At 39.4% G+C, this 21,785-nt stretch overlaps 1 protein-coding gene across 2 annotated transcripts in view; it reads right to left on the reverse strand.

Annotated features, from left to right (window-relative positions):
- SCG5 (secretogranin V) overlaps positions 1–21,785 on the reverse strand; it is a 29,876-nt gene that overhangs the window by 4,061 nt on the left and 4,030 nt on the right. For both annotated transcript variants that reach the window (XM_075503025.1, XM_075503026.1), the window contains exons 3-5: positions 9,060–9,209; positions 5,978–6,090; positions 380–433 (exon numbers count right to left, since the gene is read on the reverse strand). In XM_075503025.1, the coding sequence (XP_075359140.1) occupies positions 380–433; positions 5,978–6,090; positions 9,060–9,209 (317 nt within the window). The remainder of the gene's footprint in view (positions 1–379; positions 434–5,977; positions 6,091–9,059; positions 9,210–21,785) is intronic.

The following is a 21,785-nucleotide window of genomic DNA, read 5'->3' on the forward strand; positions in this document are numbered from 1 at the left end:
CGTGTAGTGGTAATTAATTTTACCAATATTTTTAGTAGGAAACTTCTAAATTCTGTTTTAAAGACACTTAAATAATTTTAAATGGTTTTATGCAAATAGGATCAATTTAAAAACACAGATACTATAAAGTTTTTAAATTAATGCTCTGCATTGAAGTGCATCTTCTGAAAGCAATAGGCTATTTAGAGAAATACGTCTTGTACTTGGTGGACAGTCCTGAAGCCTGCTGTAGTAGTTTATCACAGAGACTTCCTGACTTTATGCATTATCTAAGGTATAATGCAGATGCGTTAGACTAACTCTTCATTTCGACAGTATGATTTTAATTCTTATTAGCTCTCTAGATGATACAGGGGCTATAAAGTATTCTCATAGTTACCCTCTTTCTTCTTTTTGGACCACCATTAATCTTCTCAAAGAGTAAATTCTTGCTCTGTAAGGGGAAAAAAATGCAGCCATCAAATTCATTATACTCTTCTTTTAAAATACTACTTTTGTTAAATTTTAGCAAGTTTAGCAAAATTTGTTAAATTTTAGCAAGTTTAGAGGGGTGTGTAGTTTTACAGGAAAGATAAACCACAAATAAATATTTGGATATTCCTGCTAACATTTTGCAGTTCTTCAGGAGCAGTCACAGTTCTTACCAACAATTAAAAAGCCAGTAATTTTCCACTATGTTACACTATATTATCGCCTGTGTTCAGGCAATAAGTGCTTCAAGTACATACTGGTATAATGATATAGACTGGATGTTCCTCATCATGTGATACATGGTATAAATAAATATATATTTAAAAAAAAAACATAAGGAAAAAAAGAAAAATAAGAGTGGGAGGGAGAGGAAGCAGGAATCCTGCCTCTGGTACATCTTTCTATACATTTGAGGTGACACAAGAACAGGAGCAAAAAATATTTCCTTTACAAGGGATTTTCTAATTCTTTTTAAAAACGGCAATCAGAGTCATTCCTACTGTTTTGTTGTCTTTGCTTATTCCCTTCCAGATATCAACACTTCCCAGTGCAAAGTTCTGCTGAAAGGAGTTCAGCGCCAACTCTTCCTTTGTTTAAGTAGTGCCCTCAATAAAGTTTCTAAAAACCATTTGGTCTATAACATTTTTAATGGCGAACCTTTTAAAAACTGCCAAAAACATCTTGGCAGAAGAGAAAGTTATGATGATGAGAAAAGAAAAAAAAAAAACCAACACAAAAAAACCCCCTCTGACCATAGTTTACATAAGTGCATCCACATATTGTTGTATTTCATACAACTAGTGAATTCTAATAAAGTCTGGAACAACACACACATGCTCAACACATTTTGTTTCAATTGTGTATTATGAAGAAAAACAAAACCAAACCCTAACCTGAAAATGGAAGGAGAGAAGAATTACATGTATAAAAGCAGAACACTGTATAAACAAGGCCATTAATTCTGCTATAAACAACTGACCTAACGTTGATTATATAAATAGAAAGTGTAATTCTATCGCGAGACAAATTCACCAAACACTTCTACCCTCTCTGCAGCCTTGATATGAGAAAAAACAAACATTTTCAAGTGTTACAATGAAATCTGCCAAAATTGTCTGTTTTGTACTTCTCATGTTCATTAAACCCCAAATTCACAAGGCCTATCTCTTGCCCAACCTCAGTTATTTAGTCTGAGCTGTGCCAAAAGGGAACAGAGATGAAGTTGGCCAAGGGAGACATTCTTGGCTAGTCATTTATGCAAATTCACTTTGAGAAAACTTAAATTTAACATTTTAAAGAAACCCAAGGATGCGTAAATTATTTTCTTTAGGAAACAAAGCACCGCCGAAGCCTCTCTTTGTAAACTACTTGACTTTATACTTTTTACAAGAGGAAAAATAGTGTTTCTGAAATAAGAATTTCATGACTACTGGAGCTAACATTTCTGTCACTCAGGAAAATTCCTTACAATTGAACTGTTCCTGCTCAGGAAGATCGTATTTTGTTTAGTCTGTTTGGGAATGTTTTAAGACCGTAACTACTACTTAAGCATTATGTGGAGTGCAAAGCAAATGAGGTTGTGGAGCATAAGCTAAGAATGTGCTTCTACAGTAACAGCAATCCTGAAAATATGTTCCACTGCGTAAAGGCCTGAGCTCATCAGCCACCAAAATTTGCCCGCGAAGTGCTCGCCATTCTCCTCCTTCACCGAGGACTCGTTAGGAATGAAGACACAGAGTTTCTCCAGTTAAAGATACACCTCCATCTGGAGACGTGCTGCACGTGAATTGCTACTTTCCCCTCGCTCCTGGAGCTTCCTCTGCACCCTCCCAGCTACTTGGATTAGGGTACTACAGGTTGGGATTTGGGTGGAAAAAACTCAGAAGTTAAAATGCTTACAACCAACTAACTAATGCCAGAGAGATTTACCCTGAGATCTTTCAGACTTCACTGAAATTTGTTTAAGTCAGTAAAAATCAGCAGCTCTGTAATCTGGACCTGCACAATTATTAAGCAAAACTGAAAAGGAAAATTGCATTAGCAAGGTTGCACCCTTTTGGGAGGGCTTTTTTTTCAGTCAATTTACAGCCTTATCAGGAATATCAGGCATGACAATTTCTGTTACACCAAACATACTACACTGAATTAAACAATCTGTATTTATTGCCTGAAATTGGAGAGGGGTACCAGACCTAACATAACCCATCCTAATAATCACCACTGCCATCCAGATATTTAAAAATGTCAGTTGGCGAAGAATGATGCACTTAATGTTGCTCACTATAACTGAAGTTGGAATAAAATGAAACTTATGAGTGACTATCTTCAGGATTTCATTAAAATTAGGAAGCTAGAGATGGCAACTTCTTTAACAAGGAGGTGAATATTTTTATCCCTGCTTCCCATTTGCCTTTCTTTGTACTGTCTTGGAGCCCTCCATGGCAGCCGATAAGCAAAAACAGTGTCATTTCTACCCTGAGAGTGAAATATTATTCACTGCTTCAGTAAAAAGAAGTGTTGCTGAAAAACATAGTTGCTTTTAATTTTCCATTTGTACTGATACTGGTGTCAGAAAACACAGCTGAACTTCCCTCCTCTTTTTAACCCTACAACTGGTAGTGGTTAACACTTGGGTTTCAGTAAATATACAACTTAGATATAAGTGGATTTTAAATTTGTATTGTAAATTGTGTGTTGTAAACTATCTTCATGCAAGTCCTTCTGGATGCCAACAACACTTCTTCAGACCATCTAAAGAATCAAGTTGCAAGATGCGGAAAAGGCAGACTCATGGGAAGTACCTGTCTCCTGCAAAGAATAGCCTGAACTGAGGGGGAAAAAAACCTCCAAAACCTCCGTGGCCAGAAAGTGTAGAAACTATAGTTGCACACTAGGGTAGAAACCTCCAAAAGTCCCTCACCTTACTATTCCCACTGTTCCCTTTACATTTTCCACATATAAAGAGAAGAGAGAGAGTCTTCAGGGCTGGGGAGGAGAGTATAAGCTCTGTATCTTGCCCTATAAACAGAGCCTGTTCCTGAGACTTCCCACATGTCAGCATATTGATATATGGAGAATTCTCCCAAAGACAAGAAAATTCTTCCTCTTTCTTCCCTCTCCTAGCCCAGTACACATTTATCATTATTTATATATTCGTATCTTCATATGTATTAGCAGTATTTACACGTAATATTTAGCATCTACATAGAATCGTACACTTTGCTGTATGAGGCAGCTTCTAGCCTTGTTTTACCCTTATAAAATATGTCTACTATTCACAGGGTACTGCAGAGGTCCCACAGCTTTGCAAGCATGAGAGTCTGTCACCAAAACAAACCAAGCAACCTGTTTCTTTCCCATTATTCATGAACAAGCAGGTCTTTTTTTTTCCTGACCTGCTAATGTAATTTGGGTTTTACTGTGGTTACACTAAGGAATGCATGCTGGCTCCTTGAAAGAACAAGTCAGTGGGAACTGTAACGCTGCCTCAACCGCTCTGTGGCAGGAAAAGGCAGGGGAGAAGCCCCCCCGAGAGCTGCGAGCACACGCCAGCTCGCGCGGGTCCAGGAGACACACTGACTCCGAGGGCTTCAGACGGTGGTGACAGCCCAGCGCCTTCACAGCACGCAGGAGTTTGTGGAAATGCAGCCTGTAAATACATAGCCGTTACAGCCCCCGGGGCATTTGGTCCTAGGCTCTCCCACGGGAGAAGCAGGAAGGGGCTGCTGTCGGGCAGAGGGGATTTTGGGGGCTGGGGGCAGCGGGAGGATGCCGATGCACACAGTTACCCCCTGGGCAGCCCACAGTCGGCTGTGTCGGTCATTTACGATGTAATCCAGATGACAGTAAGCGACCTAAAAGATCTAATCTACTTTATCTCTCCTTTATAAAGTCTCAAACAGCTAATTTTTAGAGTGCTTCTCTGCTCTTATTTTTCCAGAGAGATAAAAATAACAAAACCAGCCATAAAACCAGATACCATTGTATTTATCTTTTTAATGTGTAGTAATACACAATGAGGAGGCAATCGGGGTAATTCTCCTGGATCTCGGCAGAACATTTGCTCATGCACATTACCAGCTGTTTCATCTCTAATTAAAAAGATCTGGAGTTGGCTACGCTGCAGCTAGATATGATTACTGTTTAGTACCTAACAGTCTGTTTTAATCCATGCGTGAGCAGTTTTTTCCCCTGAATTAGTAGTGATGGATGGAGAAATGAAAAAAGGCCAGTATTCACCAAGGATTACCTACCATTTGTTAAGTATATATGTTGCTGATGACAACGCAGTATGTATGCTTGATTCTGAAATATTGCTATAGGCCAAAGATTTACAGAAGTGCTTTTATAGTCTTCAAAATGGTATTATGAAAGTAAATTACTTATGAATAATAAGAAAACTAACAGCATTATCTGGCATAAATAAGAAAGTTCACCATCTGGTGTTTTTAAAATGAAAACCTTTGATGGTAATTACTTAGAATGCAACAAGTTTCCAAAATTTGGATTTTTGGCATGATTCTCTCTAGAAATTTAGCACTCACATAAGTAATTAAGACTATAAATCTTACACTGGTTTGATTATGAAAGATGAATCAGTCTCACAATTACAGCAGGAGAAGAGGCTGCCAAACATGTCCATTTATCGATATATGCTTACAGAGCACTGGTTTAGGGCAATCTTAAGTAAAGTGTTACAACAATATAAAATGAGATTTCATGATTTGCTCTAGAAGCATAAATTATGATCATTGTTATTGTTTTCCTGGCGCCTGAAGATGGATTTTGGATTGGACATTTAACTGATGTAATCTAAGATTAAGCGGCAGAGCTCTCTTTGGAGCCTCTAGCCTGCAGAAATAGTCTAGCTGGAGTTATTAAAGTCCTTGTATGCTCAGAGCAAGATTTTTGCCCTTAGTGTAGCTCGCTGTATTTATTATATGCAATGTGTAAAATAGGTTTTCAATATAATATAGTGCGCAACCTGAATAGAGGAAGAAGCAGCATCAAGTCCTCCAAAATCCTTTCCGCCAGAGAGGATTCCTTAGAGCAAGTTGTCTGGACCTAGACTTTTTAAGGTGTTTAGGCACTGCTGCACTCCATTTGTTTTTTTTTTTTAGCTTCTAAGTAGCTGAACAGTGAATAGTCACTGAACCTGGATAACCTTTTGAAATCTTGTGCTAAAATCTGCATGAATTTTGCTTACACATTCACTGTAGTTTGAAATGTGGTTTGTTGTGGTTTATCAAGCACATACATAGTTGTCATGCTTTGGGACAGGTAATAAGACAAGGATTTCTACTTTCTATTTTTATGGGCTTTTCATCAAACACAGGCATTATTTTTATATTTTTAAGGGCAAGTTCACTTTTTGAGAAGTTTCCCTTAGGGTGATAATTTTTCCAGCAATAAGCACAATATTCTCCTTGTGGTTTCATAGTAACCCACACAGCAGACAACACCCAGTTTCACAGGCAACAAAAATAAGCAAAAAGCAGGTACTCACCCACTTGCCCATGTTGGGATAGTCATGCTCTGGATCAAAAAGATGTTGGTGCAGCTGGTATTCCCTGCTGAACTCTGCTGTGTCTGGGGTGTTTTCTAGACACCCGTCATCAACTGCAAAAGTATGTTAGAAAGCATTGAGTGCTTAGTAGCTTTGAAACACACAATATGTGCCACGTTAGTTAGCAAACTTCTTAAATGCAATTATGCAATTTAAAAAAAAAACATTTAAAGAAGTGGATGACTGGAAAATATCAGGTATTTTTTTTCTTTTGAAAGGAGTTTGTCAGGATATATTTAAATATTTTCTTTTTAAAAACACAACTTAATGGAACTTCAAAACTAAACAAATTTATTTTCCAAGCTCTCCCCCTCCTTTTTGTTTTTCTTTTAAATTAGTGATTGAGCTTGACTTTACATAGAACTACATGTTACTCTGATTCAGCAGGGATCCTCTTTTAATTTTTAAATGCCCACAGGAAGTTGTAGAAATTGTTTAGGCAATACTTTTGAAGCTCATGGTAAAACGAGCCTGTGAGCAAAGACAGAATTTCCTTCACTGAGTAGCTCTTCATGGAACTCCATTTCTGGTTTGCTACTTTGTTCAAAATGGCTGCAAATCATTTACGCATCATAAGATCTCATAAAAATGCGATGTGGCAGAAGTTTTATGCTGAAGACATTTCTGCAGATTGGTAACTAATCTGATGGATCCAGAAACCTCCTTTAATCACAGTGGATGGTTTTGCAGACAGTGTCACATCAAGGGTAATACCCTTTTAAAAATCAGCATACGGACTTTTTACCAAAATAAGTCATCCTTAGATTAAACAAAGATCCAGCAACTTGAGGCCAGAGTAGCTCTTTGGATAGAGTCTCCTCCTGGAGTTCCCTCTGCTTTGTCAGCATGGGGAGCTTGCAGTCCAAGTTCCTCTCAGACATACCCAAGGAGATCCTACCACCGGGGCGTGATGTTGGGCATCCAAGCAGCTACATCTGCCAGAACACAGGTACTCCAGAGCACACACCTGTAGACTTCCCCTTCTGTCTTTATACAATCACCATGTAAAAAGATTTGCAGATGGATTATCCTTTTCCCTTAGATGTGGGAAACAGTAAAGACTTGACTTAAAAATGAGTTGATTCAACGACCTGAGGAGGTTGTTCTAAGTCCAACAGATCCTGCTTTCTCTCTTTTCTCCTTAGAATGGGGAAAAAAATAAAGTTGCCAATAGGAAACAGGGGAAAACTAACCATACTGGCTAAGTAACTTCGAAACCATTAAAGTTAACTACACGTACTTAAAAATTATTTCAGTCTCAGCAGGGACAGGATCATCTCAAGAGAGAAGCAGGCGACAACAGAAATGTTGTAGACCTTCTCAGAGTGTCTGTGTCTTTTGGTAGAAAACACAAAGGGCAGCTGGGCACGTGTGTGCCCTCTGCGATTGCTGATCCAAAAGTCTTCAAGCCCAAGTGCTCCAGGCTTATGTATTCCTGCTGTGGAAAGTGCATATGTAGACAGTGACTGGAAAAATTGTTTTCCATTAAGCAAATCCACAGACCTGATTGAGGAAGGCCTCTGGTAATTTGTATGCATAATACAGTCACCACTTGAATTTCCATTTAAGGCTCTGAAAAACATTTTACTCTAATCCTAGTAGATACCATCTTCACTCACAGTGTACCTACGACAGAGCCATTTATCTGAGCAGGCAGCACTTCCCTAAGAATTCTCCCTGTGTTCAGATCTGACTGTATCAGCTTAGCTAACAACTTTTATTTCACCTAAGAAAAATTGAAGGGATTTTCAAAGGCATTTCTCTGGATGCCAGGTTTTTAATTTATTTATCTAATCACTAACGGAAGTCTAATGGGCAAGCACAGAAGATAGAAAGTCTGTGTGTGTGCAAGAAAACCTAAACCCATCATTTGCAACCTGTCAGACAACAGCTATATTGAACAAAATGGAAGATTAGATACTATTTCAGAAGAGATGCAGGCATCATCACCAAATGGGCTGTAATAGACGACAATAAGGGAGGACTATTTGAAATTTTGTCATATTGTTGAATGAAATGCAAAAACACTGTTTGCAAAACTTGTCATGACAAATATTTATTTTTTGATCAATTCTAAGCTAGTTGGAACGTTTTTGAATAAGAATACAGACAACTGTTTTGCGTTATCCAAATAACATAAAAGACAACTAAACAGAAAAGATTTTGAAAGGATCTCTTAGCTCACAAATAAAAAATGAGAGAAAAATAGAGTGCTCATTCCCAGTTCCAGCTCCCAAGGCAGCCAATGGGTGTTTTACTACTACTTTCAGTACTAGAAGTCAGTCCTTGGCTCAAATAACAGGAAAAAGATAAATTCCCTTACGGTATGTCTATATCATGCACATGCAGTGCTGCTTTAGAGATCCTTCAGCACTAGCCACCTGCATGGCTTGGTATACGCGCAGCTGTAAGCTGAGGGTCGTACTGGGTGTTTCGGGTACCGTACCGCTCTGGCACTCTGAGGCTGCGCTGCTTCTCTGCCAGAGAGAGCCTGCGTGCGACGCGTTGGGGTACGTCCATGTAGTTCTCCATTTCTTGGCACAGATGCACCCTCAGTGAGCTATAAAGCCACATGGATTGGAGCCAAGGTATCTTAAATATTGACTCATGGTCTGGGTTGGAGATCAGGGCAGACAGTTTCATTCCTCTTGGCACAATGAAAGTCTCTAAAATAAGGGTAAATCTCATCTGCACAGAATGATAACTTTGTTCAGGGGCCAGCCTAAAAATGAACTCCCTCAGGAACAAGACCCGATCATAGATCTCACTATCTTCTACTCCAAGGTCAAGATGATTTCTTCCACCTGACCTTCTCTAGCAGTCATATAGCAATACAGAAGGTGCACATATTAAAAAAAAAAAATCTCATCTAAAACACCTGATTGCTCAACAGTTCTACTCCTGGGGCAGAGAATGAAAGAAAACACCCATTGCTGATCAAGTGTTGTACTGCCTAATACAGCGCTGAAAGACTGAAAGAAGTACAGGGAAGAGAGAGATGCAAAGGCTACCGCAGAATTACCTGTTTTTCCAATAGGGCAGGGATTTGGAGGGTCAGGATATCCTTGATCTTCACTGAAATCCTTTGGTACGTTATCTCCTGTCAGCTCAGCCACGATGTTCGGGATATTGCCATAAGGACCCAAGTGCTGGAGACCCTCATGCGCACCACCTAGCAAAGACGATGTACACACACTGTCTTTTTACAAGATTAAAAGTGTAAGTGCTTTAGTTGCTTCAAGTAATCCAGACTTTTATATATATATATATATTAAATCTAATAGTTATAGAGACAGATCCAAGTTTAGATTTCAAACGTCTCTTTTAGCAACATAACCCTGTGACCTAAATCAGATAACTTAGGTAATGAAAAATGAAACTAGGAAACAAAATCAGCCACTTACTAATCTTAGGGTTGTTTTTTTCCTTAACTGTGTAAGTTATAGGTAAGAAGATGCAAAGAAAAAGAAACATGAGACAGTAATGGAACTTAATACGTTTACTGCACGATCATCTTCAGTCACTGATACTTTTATTGTTCATTGTAGCAACTAATAATTGAAGAAGATATGGCAAGACAGCATCATGGCAAGAAGACAAAGTTAATGACACTACAGAAAGAAATAGTACTATTTGCACAGCCTAGAAATGCATTAATAAATTAAGTCATGTGAGGGAATCCAAGATATTACAGCAAATTTGGTTGTATACAACTAGGAAAATTATTTTTAAATCAAACCATTTCTTAAATGCAAATTTGAGTTTCCTGCCCTAATGGTGAAAAGTGATTAAGAGTCCATATTGTTGATGGGAATTCTTGTGCACGTACACCTACACAGTAGTCACTATGGTATGAAACATCACATTCAATGACTTTTACACCTTTACTTAATAGACCAGTTCTAGATGCAGGCTCTTCTGTTTGCCCTGTGGGACTCGGAGCACCATTGCTGCAGGGTTACAACAGCAGTGTGCAGCAGGTTTTTTAACTCAGTGGCAGAGGACACGATGACGAGCTTCCTGTTCTTGGGCAACTGCACACAGAAGTGGTGTGCTACAGCCTTCTTCCATGCATCTCAGCTTGGGCACCTTGCCTTTGACAAGTAGGGTCTTCCACTAAAGGTTTGGGAACCAAGCTCAGGCCATTATCTCTATATGCCTCTCTACAAATATTTATCTGTTCCAGATCTTTTCTGCACGCATTACTGGCCAAATGCATCTACAGGCTAAAACCCAGCTGCTTGCAGAGTTTTCTAAATACTATTGTACAGTATTCTTTTGAATTTCAGACAAATAAAAACTTAGTTTCAAGCATGCTCTTTTTTCCTGCCATAAGACAGCCATCACACACACTGCAGCAACAGCTAATATAGTTATTGAGTACTGAGACGGTTGTGTGACAGCAGAGCAACATTTTTTTAAAACCCTATATAATGAGGGATAACAACATACAGTCATCATACACATTCCACTAACAATGAATGAGAGGAAAAGAAATTTGAATGATGGGGAAATGTGAGTTAAAGAGTGAATGCAGACACAACTGTTTGGGTAAATAGCACAATCGCCATATTATCACCAAATAGTCTTATTTTCAATTTCTATAATTTTCATAGATCCAAAAGATTGGAATAAAGCTTCTGGACATGAAAGCTGCTCCAGAAGAATCATTCAAGTACTCCTGTCCCAACTTACAAATAAATACTACCAGCCTAAATCATGTTTTATACAGCTAGGCATGGTAAGCTAACATAATCACTTTCAAAAATTGCTAACATAAGGCAGTCTTGACAAATTTTGTATTCACGTCTACACTTACAAGTGGTAGTTGAGTCAAATTGTCTATATTTTGCAAACAATCATTTGGAAGCTGGCATTATAGTACCAGAAGCAAGTTAGTCTTTAAGCATATATATTTCAATTTTATTTGCATGATGGACTAAAATCTAATCAACATGTTAATTGTTAATTTTCCCCCTCAAGTACAAGTTTCTTATTCTGTAATGCAATATTGAAGGAGAGTTTTACAGATATGTAACAAACATAAAAGTAGCCCTATAAAAATTTTGCATCTGGGTTATATGAGGTTTTCCCTCGTAGCTGACCATGAGACCTGGTACTAAAAACCAGAATAGCATTATACACTATAAACGTCATTATACATTTACAGTCCATAGTCAACACAAAGATGATGCTTGTAAGAACTGCACAGATTCACAATAATGCTATGGTGATGAGGTTAAAAAATGTGTAACATACATTTAATCTAATGTCATTTAATCTAAAGTCTAATATATAGCATAAAATATTTCTTTTGTACTGAGCTCCTTCACATGAAGATTGATTGCATATACGTACTTAAAAGCATCAGGTTATGATTCTGCTGTAAACTACAGAACCACGTAATCAATACGTGTTTGAACATCCTGTATACAATGTGGTTCACTATGGGACAATCCATCAGATAGAAGCGTATCTACACTTGTATGTGGTGCAGACCTCTTGGCACCAAAGCTCCATCCATAAAGAAAACAGAGGTACTTAGCAGGCTCCAGTGTGCTATATATACATGTAAGTTTAAACCGACTGCCAAGAATTCCCTTGACTGAGTACAAAACAATCTTTTTATATTAACATAAAGGATTGTTTCCTTTAGGTATAAATGTCCAGAATCATTTAAGGGTTTTTCCTTTCTTTCCAAAAGAGCTGGAGACAATAGCACCTGCTCTGGTGCCATAATTTAGCACACTTGAGTGATTTAATAGCGTTAGCAAAGCTTATTCCTTATAAACTCTAATAAATAGTGCACTCAGTAAAGACTGCAATAATAAAAATGAAATGCTATGAATATACCAAACAGGGGTATTATGTACAGTAATTCACAAGCTGCATTAGTTTTGGCATTGTAATGTTACTGACTTGAAGAAACATATTAGGATTAAATACAGTGCAGCTACCAAGTCAAACTATTGTGATACAAACATATACAGTCAGCTACAAAAATAGCAGAAGATGGGTCTCTTGAACCTTGAGGCAGAGACTGAAAAGACAAGACTACTAAGTATCGAGGAATTTTTTGTAATTTCCTATCCAAGGGAAGCATGAGAGACACCATTGTTAAATTATTTGAAACTGGACTAGCAAAAATCCAGAATAGTACAGAGAACACCCTTGTACTGAGAAAGGATGGGCTAGATAAATCTATGTTTTTCCCCATCTCTCCTTACTTCTTGTATGAAGTGGCTTTTGTGTGCCACATACTAGCAAAAAAACCCCTTCAAAACAATCAGCTCCCTTTCACATGCAGGATTTCTGTGTGAGCACGTGGTTATTTTACACCCCTACAGGATAAACTAGAAGTTTAGGTCTTTTGGACTGAGGTCAGTATTGTCACAAGTAAGCTTTGGATTTCATTTAAAATATATGCATATATGTAACCATCTTCTGGCACTGGTCTTGAACTGTTGCAGGGTAGAAAACAAAAATGGAACAATGCCTCTCCTCTTTCCTATAATCCTGGAAAAGTCTTTAATCATCTCACCAACTGCTGGTATAATCTCAATTAGAGATACTTGGAATGACTAAAAATCTAAAGTGCACACATTTTAGCTCATTTCTTTGTAGGAGCAATACTATCTCTATGGGTGGGAGGACAACACAACCATTCTGTTCTTGGAGGGAAAAAAAAGGAAAAAAAAGGAAAAGAAAACACAAAGAGCAACTAGTTTCCTGCCAGTATTGAATATTCCCCTGGTCAAACACATCCAATGGAAATGCTGTTAGTGCACTGAAGTTCTAGCTGCTGCTACCCATCTATTGGTAGCACAAAGCACAACTGAAACAAATCTGCTCTCAGAAGCAATCCTCCACATCAAATACAAACAGGCAACTCTGCCATGCAGAAGAGTCATTTTAAGAAAGTCAGTGAGAATGAATTTTCAAAAGTGTAAAATGATTGCAAAACATTTAAAGACAAATTTGCCTTTCAGTCTGATTGGAACAGTTTCCCACATTATGGTGTAGATAGGGTTACCCCATTTCCAAATTCAGAAAAGCGGTGGTTTGGCCAATCTTAGCAAGGAGATACAAAATGGAATGGATCATGAGTATCTGTTGTGAGTAAATAAATTGCAGATCCCAAATTAAAGCCCTTGACCTAGAGAGTCATGCTAGATGCCCTAGTTTTCATATTTTTGATCTTAAACATCATGAAGCAGATTCTTAGTGTGTCCAAGCCCTTCCCAGATGCACAGAGGAATACTCCCCCTGAGTAAGAATTGCACCTCTTATGATCTAGAGCTGTACGAACTCCAAGCAAATATGAGCTGCAAGGGAAGCCTGGTATACCTTATCCCATTTGTGTAAGATTCCTGAGGGAGTAAATAGATATTAATCAGAGATGCAATACCATCTTTGCTACTTTGCAAAGTCTTTTGTTCATCTAGACTATTAGTTGTTATTACTGGGAAAAATCTTCCAAATTATTTCCAGTGTGTCCTCTCTGATACAGAGATAGCTCTTTTTCCTTTCACTGTGACAGCTTTCCATACTATCCTGCATTTCCATCCCCAGTCATCTTGCCGTATCTACCTTTGATGCGTCATTGTCACATTCAAAAGTGATGTCTCATCCCTAATCAAAGGCAAGTTTGGCAGAATGCTTTCTGGTGCTCTTGTATCTTAAAATGGGACACCATACACTAACTTCCTTTTTCCTTTCCTTTATTATCTGCAAGACTCCCCGCTGTGTAATCTGATTAATTGAAACTGTCAAAAAAATCCTGAATGCAAAAAAATGCATTTTCATTTTCCTTACCCTTTCTAATATCACTAAAAGCTTTACAGTCCCAATGCCAATCCCCCCATGCGTCTTCAGCTAGCTTCATCCTAGAGTCCTATCCTGGTTGCTGAGATTGATTAAGATCAGGAAATAAGAGGCACTGAAAAAATTATAAATTATAACATTTTCTCTATTCCACAGAAGCTGCTAAATAAGAGAACAGGGAAGGAGAAGAGCATAGGGGAACCAAGAACGGAAAAATGCAAACGTAGCCAACTTCCTTAACCATTCAAGAGCATGCCTCAGGAAACCCAAGAAAACTACAACTATACATACTCAAGCATCCCAGATTCCAGAGTCAGCTTGTCTTCTCCTTAATGACACAAAGTTTCTTAAAACTATAAAGATTAATTTTCTTTTTCTCTGCAAAGGGACAAATTCCTTTCAGTGTGTTTTCTAAAGCCTTAAGCACACACATCACACAATTACTGACCTTGCTTCAGTGAATAATTCCATTTAATCCCATATTTTAATTACAAACAGCACAAATATTTAAGATATGAAATGCTTTTATTGTGGAATGGTTAGGGCCAAAGTAACGCCCATGCCTCTCTCACAATAAACTTACAACAGTAGCTTATATGCCATTATTATTCATTATTCAAATTGCACACACAATAAAAAAAATCCAGCAGCTCACTTGCTGACAGAGCGCAAAAGCAATCTCTTATGCCTCCCTTGGTTGAGCAGTCCTCTAATGGACTATATTAACTTGCCCTTCAGTCTGAGCAGAAAGCTTTCACACTTCACGGTGTGGATAAGCTTACCCTTTGTACAAACAGTGTAACCTGCAGCAGGCAGCAGTAGGCCCCCTCTGCCAGGCTGACTTCCAGCTACCGCGCACCAGCAGAGTCACAGGAAAGCACGTCCAGCAAACACCACCCACCTGTAGCCGCCATAACACTACCTTGCTAATGACCACGTGTGCAGAACATGCATCTATGAAACAAGGCAACAACAGGAAGCCAGTGACCTACTTTATACCACGAGGGATGGGACGCTATTTCAATCCTATAAATGTAAATGTGCCAATGAAAGACTGGAGCACCTTATTCACTGGCATTGACACCAGCTGCATGAGAAGCCCCGATGCTCCATCAGTGTCAACACACTTATAGAAAAATACTCCTTTTGCGCCTGTAATGTGAAGCATGGAGGCATCAGAATTGTCCAGAATGGGACCATGTTTTCTGTCTACTGCTCCACTGAACTTCACAAAGTTTTCCTGTTCATTTCCCCATTCACATTCATTCAATTCCATTTTCCATGCAGATGGCTCAAAGTCCCTGCTGGTTCTTCACCAGAAGTGTTTAAAAACTTCTCATGCCTGTCTGACAGCTGCCACCAGCGTAGATTTTCTAACTCCCCCAAACAACCTCATCATGAACAATACCAGTGTGGGGCTCCCAAGTCTTTGCTTTGGTGAGCCGGTATAACCCCACAACTCCAAAAGCAGAGGCGCGTCTATTCAAAACTTCTGCCAACGTGGCCTGAGTCAAGATTAGGTTTCTTTTGCACTTGAATAAAAGCGTTGGCACACGATGAAGATGCAAGAGAGCGGTGAGATGAAGAGACCTGCCAGGTAAGACCAGGCCCTTTGGCGCTGCAAGGAGGGACTGAGGCCAGCTAACCTGATGTACTAAAGCATCCCAAGGGGAGAAACCAGCTTCTTCCTCCCTCCTGTTCAGCGGCTGAGAACATTCCTCTTCTCATTCATCCCTGCGGCAGCTGTGAGGGCACTGCTGAAAGCACGCACGACGGGAAGCACGGAGAGAATAGCTCTGGAAACCTCCAGAGCATGCCAGAGATCCTATCTCCTGCACACGACACCACAATCAAGAAAAGCAAGAATCTCTTCTTTGTCTAGACTTCCAAAATATCTTTTTCATAGCACCAAATAAATTAAGAAAGCTTTTCTTACTGCAGGTTAATTTAAAATTCAGATGGGAGCAGGGGAAATGCACATGATTTTGAGAACAATTACAAAAAGGTATAAATCCTAACTAACGTGACCAAGGATTTATTTTATGTGTGTGAAAGACAAGCAGGGAAAAAAAAATCTTTGAAAACAAGAGCTCATCATAATTTGGCTGATCTTCACTGGCAGATTTTTAAATACTTATGGACCTTATTCCATTGCTAGATAAAATTTTACAGTTTCATATTAAATTTCTATATACCATCTGCCAACACTAGAAAACAGAAGTACTATAAAGCATCAGACAATACAGAAGCTATCACATTCCCTCCCCTACGCAGGTTTCTTACCTCTCTTATTGGATTATTTCCCTCTAGTAACATGTACAAAAAAATAATTGTGGCTACAAATCCCATTCTAATTGATTAATTACCTTTAGGTACATGAGAATGTACTTAATTCTAAATCCCTACAGACCTGCCACCTTTCTTCCCTGAAAGAGTCCCATCTCAAACTGCTTTCTCCTTTGGTGGCACCTTAAAATGACTCTATGAATAGCAGCAGCAGTCTATACCACATAACAGCGGTTAGTGGGAGGTTTTAAGAGCTGGAGTCACTTTATCTTCTTGATTCCTCAGAAGAGGAATGTGACACCTGCACTCCCTCCTGCAGCCACGAGGACTGCTATACGCACGTTTTCTCAAGAAAAGGTTCAAAGCCTCAAATCTAAATAAGTCCCTTAGTCAGACCCACATGCAAATAACAAAGATCTAGAGAGAAACAGGGATTAATACACTTTTCTTCTTGCGTTCCCCATTGACTGACTGTCTCTGACGAGCACACTAGTTTTGAGAATTTTCCCTGCCTCTCCCCAGCCCCACCAAGACAAGAGTAGTGCCCGCACACCTCCTACAGCGCAGGGGCATCGAGGAAGGGCAGTTCCCCAAACTCAGAAGCGGCAGAGCCCACAGCGGTAACACGCACAGCCTTCGCTGGATCCTGCCCTTGCTCCTCAAGAGGGAAAGTTGTCAAACACATTGAGGCAACACGATACCACCTCCACATAGCAATACAAACACCAGCTTTGCTTTCTTATTATTCACGGCTTGGCATGGCTTATGAATTCATACGGAGGCAAAGATACTATGGGCCAAATTTTCGAACACTTGTCTTTAATAAAGAACAAATAAAGTCATACCACCTCATTATTTTCCTGTTTGTGGAGTTACAGGTATAACCATTTTCCATGCAATTTCTTCACAGAGCTGTGCTATATCACTTACTCAGATAAAGAAAATCCACTGTAAACCACCGCTGTCATTTGGCAGTGTCATTAGCTTTTAAATTCAGGAATTAGCATTCTAAATTGCCTCTCTTACGACATGCACCACTGCCTGATACTCAAATTCTGGTTATGTTTGACATTACAGTTTGGGGAATAAAATACAAAGAAAATGATAGGTATTTTTAGTCAGATCTATACAAAACCAGATGTCTACCATACTAATGTATAAAAAAGTGTAGCTTTACCCTTTCCATTTTATGTTACAAATTGGAGATGTCCATATTAAATTGTGAAATCATATTTCCCGGGCTATTTCAGTAATTTGCAAAAAAAACCCCTTGAAAGCAGAGACTAGTAGAGCAATGTTGGTGTTTGATTTTGTTTGTTAAATGTCAGGCCCATAAGGCAGCACTTGATTAAAGTCATGTGTGCTTCAGCAGAAGCAGTCCCAATGTGAATGTAACTTTATGTCTTAACTGCAGCAGGACTTTCTCTATAGAACAGATACAATAATCCAAATCCCAAAAGATTGTGTGGTCTCTTTGCACTAAATTGACACTACAAAGCGGCCCCGAAGCAGCAGACTTGGCAGCGGGAGGTCTGCCCCAGCCCAGTGGCCCGCTGCCAGCCCAGGGACTCCTACACTGCTACCCCCAGATGCTGGCACAGAGGACGTAAACTAAAGCAAAGAGGGTGCAGCCATCGCATTGCCATGTTTGCTGACCCCCAGAGATCATACTCCCGTGGGGCAATGGTTATTACTTCTAGTCACCCAAGGCAGTCCTAATATATTCAGGTATAAGCATAGCACACACTAGCCCAAAAGCAAACAAGTGCAAAGGTCATTTCTGCACTGGTTTCACTGAGAGCATTCATAAGCAAAAGTTTTGGCAACTTTTCAGTAAGAAGATTTTACTGTCCTTGTAGGAAACAAGTAGCAGTCTTGCAGGTATGTTACAGGCCAGGCAGCAAAGTAATCCAGCACTGTCTTAGTTTCCTTATTAGGAAAATGTAAACAAAATAGACACTATTAACATGCATGAGTAATCTGCATAATTTTACAGACAGTAGATGTCATGCAAAGTGCTATTTGTACAGAGCCTCTGCTGACAAGTCATTAACTACCAGTTGTTAGTAGAAATATTAGCACAATGTTCCAGACTCTTTTGAGTTTCGCCATCTCAATCAGGCAAACAGTAACTACCTTTTTCTAAAACAATAAACAGGTATTTATTTCCTTTCAAAATAATCAAATAATCCCCAGCCTTTTCTCAGTAGCTATAAACAGTCTCTGCAGGAGAGTCCAAAGCCTCCCAAAGAGGCATCATATTTTCTTATTCCTACAAACGATGAGGATTTAAGAGACATCACTTAATGTGGTCACTGAGGTTGACAGCATTACGCCTCTTTTGTGGATTGAAAACTTTGGACTCTCTGGGCTGTCATGCCAGCACCTTTATCAACTATCATCTTGTTTGAAGTGTTTTTAAGAAATAAAATCAAAACAACCAAATCAAACACAAACAAACAAACCACCCAAGAGGCTTTCTGTTGTATTGAATTGTACAGGAGGCAATGAAAATGTAAGGAGATGATATTTGCAAAATGAAAATAAACTTCATAATGGGAAATGTGAAGTGCTATAAACTGCCCGAGCTGAGCTACTGGTGCCCCCGTGTGTTTAAGTGAGATTTTACTGTTCTCCTATGCATGGTATAATAGTCCTGACGTTTGCATTATACACATATTCCCTTCCCCTCCCCCCCAAAAAACCCTTAAATATTGACACAAAGTTACAAGCATGCAAGGAAAGAAAAAAAAATGTGTCTCTTACTTCATAAACTCCCTGCCAGGCAGAAAAAAATAACTTCTATGTTTTTGAATTGTTGAAGGCATTTCTTTATTTTATTCTTTTGTCCTCTATTAACATAGGTACAGCCCCCCTTGTGTACAGCAAACTTGAATACAGCCCAGTGGTGCCTGTACAGTATTTTAGTGATAAACCTAAATAGTAACTACAGAAACACAGCTAGTCATTAAAAATTCCTATTTTGCTTTTCTATGTTTTTTCCCCTCTTTCTATAGATACTGCTAAGTGACTCCAACATAGCTTTCTGAAAATATAAATTAACAAGGAGAGCGAACATTATTAGAGAAAATAAAGTTGTTAATATGGGTTTATTACTTTTAGGAATCAGGAGGCGTGCAGGAAGAAAATCTGTTCAGTGGTCAGCAAAAACCAGCCACTCCTAAGATATCACCTCGGGTGTTAAAAACACCTTCGCCTGACACTCATCACGCAGGCTCTGTTCGGCTTCTGCAGTGCCGATGTGCCATGCACCATCTGCCGGCTCCGGTACACAAGTACAGGGAATTGGCCAGCAAATTCCCATTTTTGTGGCATATTTATCCTGCAAACTGCTTCCACTCAGCTAACAGAGCCCTAGCAAAGGAGAAGAGCTCACGCTGCCTCCGCACATCCCTGCGGGCTTGGGGCGGAGAAGCCATCCTCCCCAGGCAGCTCCCACTGCCACCGAGAGAGAAAAGCCACCGCGCTCGCAGTCCTCTGGACCTCCGACGTCTTTCTTGGATTGCACACAGCTTGAACTTCACAGTCATTTCTTGGTAGATTAAACTCTTTATCAGGCATTTTCTAGACTCTACTCCTATTTTAGCAGCTTGAGCTGAGGTAACAGGTAAATTGACAAATGCAAAGGGAAGGCGAAGAAAAAAAACACCCCAATGTATTTATAGATTTCAGAAGAAAAGGCAGTAACTTCTTTCAATTAACAAGCTGTACTTTTTTTTCTATCCGTCAACAAGACAACTATCTGGTCACTTCAGAAAGAGAACACATGCTGCTAAATGTATTTTCTGAAAAGTGGCCATCTTTTAGTTATCTTTGGTACAGAGCAAGCTTGTGACTTCCCTTACTACAGCCAAGGCAGCCCTAAGAGGTTTTTGGGTTGGTTTTTTTTTTTTGGCAGGGGCAGTGGGGGAGACCATGTATTGTTCCTTGCAACACATCCACCCTCTGGTTTTTAGCATTTTAAAGTCAAAATATGATGATTAACACCAGAAAAAATGTAGATAGCCAAGATGGAAAATGGGCATAATTAGGACATGAACTAACAGCAATAGTATTTTTGTTACATATAAAATTATTAAGATCTTATTCAGCTGGAAAAGGTTATTATAATAATCACTCAAATTTGCAAACATTTCATTATAATCAGGCTGCTAGTATAAACTTGTCTATATTACAGCAGCCTAAATTGGTTTCCAAATTCCAAAGCCACAGAAATTAATTTTTCCTGACAGCACCTCGTTTGCAAGTGTACACATATAACGGGTGAAATCTTAGCCTTCTGAAAATCAGTCGTACTTCTGGAATCCTGGCTCGGCTGAAGCTGGTGACATCCGCAGCTATCAACACTGCTGCAGGTCTACACTGCTGGGGCAATTTCTGACAAAAACATTTTGTTAAGTAAAACAATTTTCTATAGGAATGTACTAAATTTATTCAGCTCTGATTGATGAAGTGTTTTTATGCTGAGATGCAATATCTGGTCAAAATGAGAAACAGACACACTCCAGAACAGTCAGTGGGTCGATGATGAGGATGCTGACATGGGATGAACCAGGTTTTAAACTGTCTACATTGGTCACTGCAACCTACAGTCTGAAAAATGGCTGGAAGTCAACACTCCTGGCAGCTCAGAATTTCTCATCATTAATAAGAGTTTCACACCCAATTCTACTCTTCACTACTTTCAGGCAAAAATTCCCAATGAAGACAGCGCTCAGGAGAGTAGTTGGTGAATTACCACTCTGCCATGGTGGTATTTAGGATGAAAACCCTATTTTGCTGTGACATGTTCCAATTATTGTTAAACCTCTTTCTTCCCTTCCCCCTTATTTGTCCCTTCTATTGTCTTGTAGATTTTCTTTAAGCACTTGCACACAGAATTATTAGCCAGTGATAACAGTGTAACTATGTTGTGGAAAGCCCATAGGTGAATCCTTCAGAATCTGAAGCTTTGTACTGATGTACTCTAAAAACACATGCAGTTATTTTTTCTATAGCTCAACCATAAATTACTTATTGTTCATATGGAAACCAGCGGGAACATCAATCACAAGTCCTTTCTCAATCCTCCTCAATACTCCTGTCAGCTGACACCTGTGCTACAGGCACAGAGTTTTTTGCTTAAACATTACAACCCATGACACTGTTTCTTGCGCTGCTCAGTTCACCTCCTTGCACATTGGCCAAGAAGTATCTGAGACATAAGCAAGCTGTAAGAGCTCACCACCACCAGAAACATTCTTCCAGAAAGTCACGCAGGTCTGTTTAGCAGAGCAGAGATTGGAGCTTCCTCCTCTGAGGAAATTCCGTTTCTACATCATGCAACAGAATGTCACAAAATATGTGTGTAAGACCCAGCCCCCCCCCCCCCCCAAACCAAACCAAACCAAACCAAAAAACCCCCCAGTTCAGAAAGGTCACAATATTTTTACTATACTAAGCATTACACTTCATCTGCCCATAACAGCTCAACGTCTCCGTTGATCAAACGGAGTCCTCGTTCAAATACCTCCTGTCCTCGTTCCTCCCCAGAGGACAAGGTCCTTGCCTGAATCCCGTTCCTATTCTGTTTTGTTCAGAAAACATTGGCTGACTGGAGTCACTGGGAGGCCAGGAA

Source organism: Mycteria americana, chromosome 5 (assembly GCF_035582795.1).
Source record: "Mycteria americana isolate JAX WOST 10 ecotype Jacksonville Zoo and Gardens chromosome 5, USCA_MyAme_1.0, whole genome shotgun sequence".
In the NCBI taxonomy this organism is placed as follows: domain Eukaryota; kingdom Metazoa; phylum Chordata; class Aves; order Ciconiiformes; family Ciconiidae; genus Mycteria; species Mycteria americana.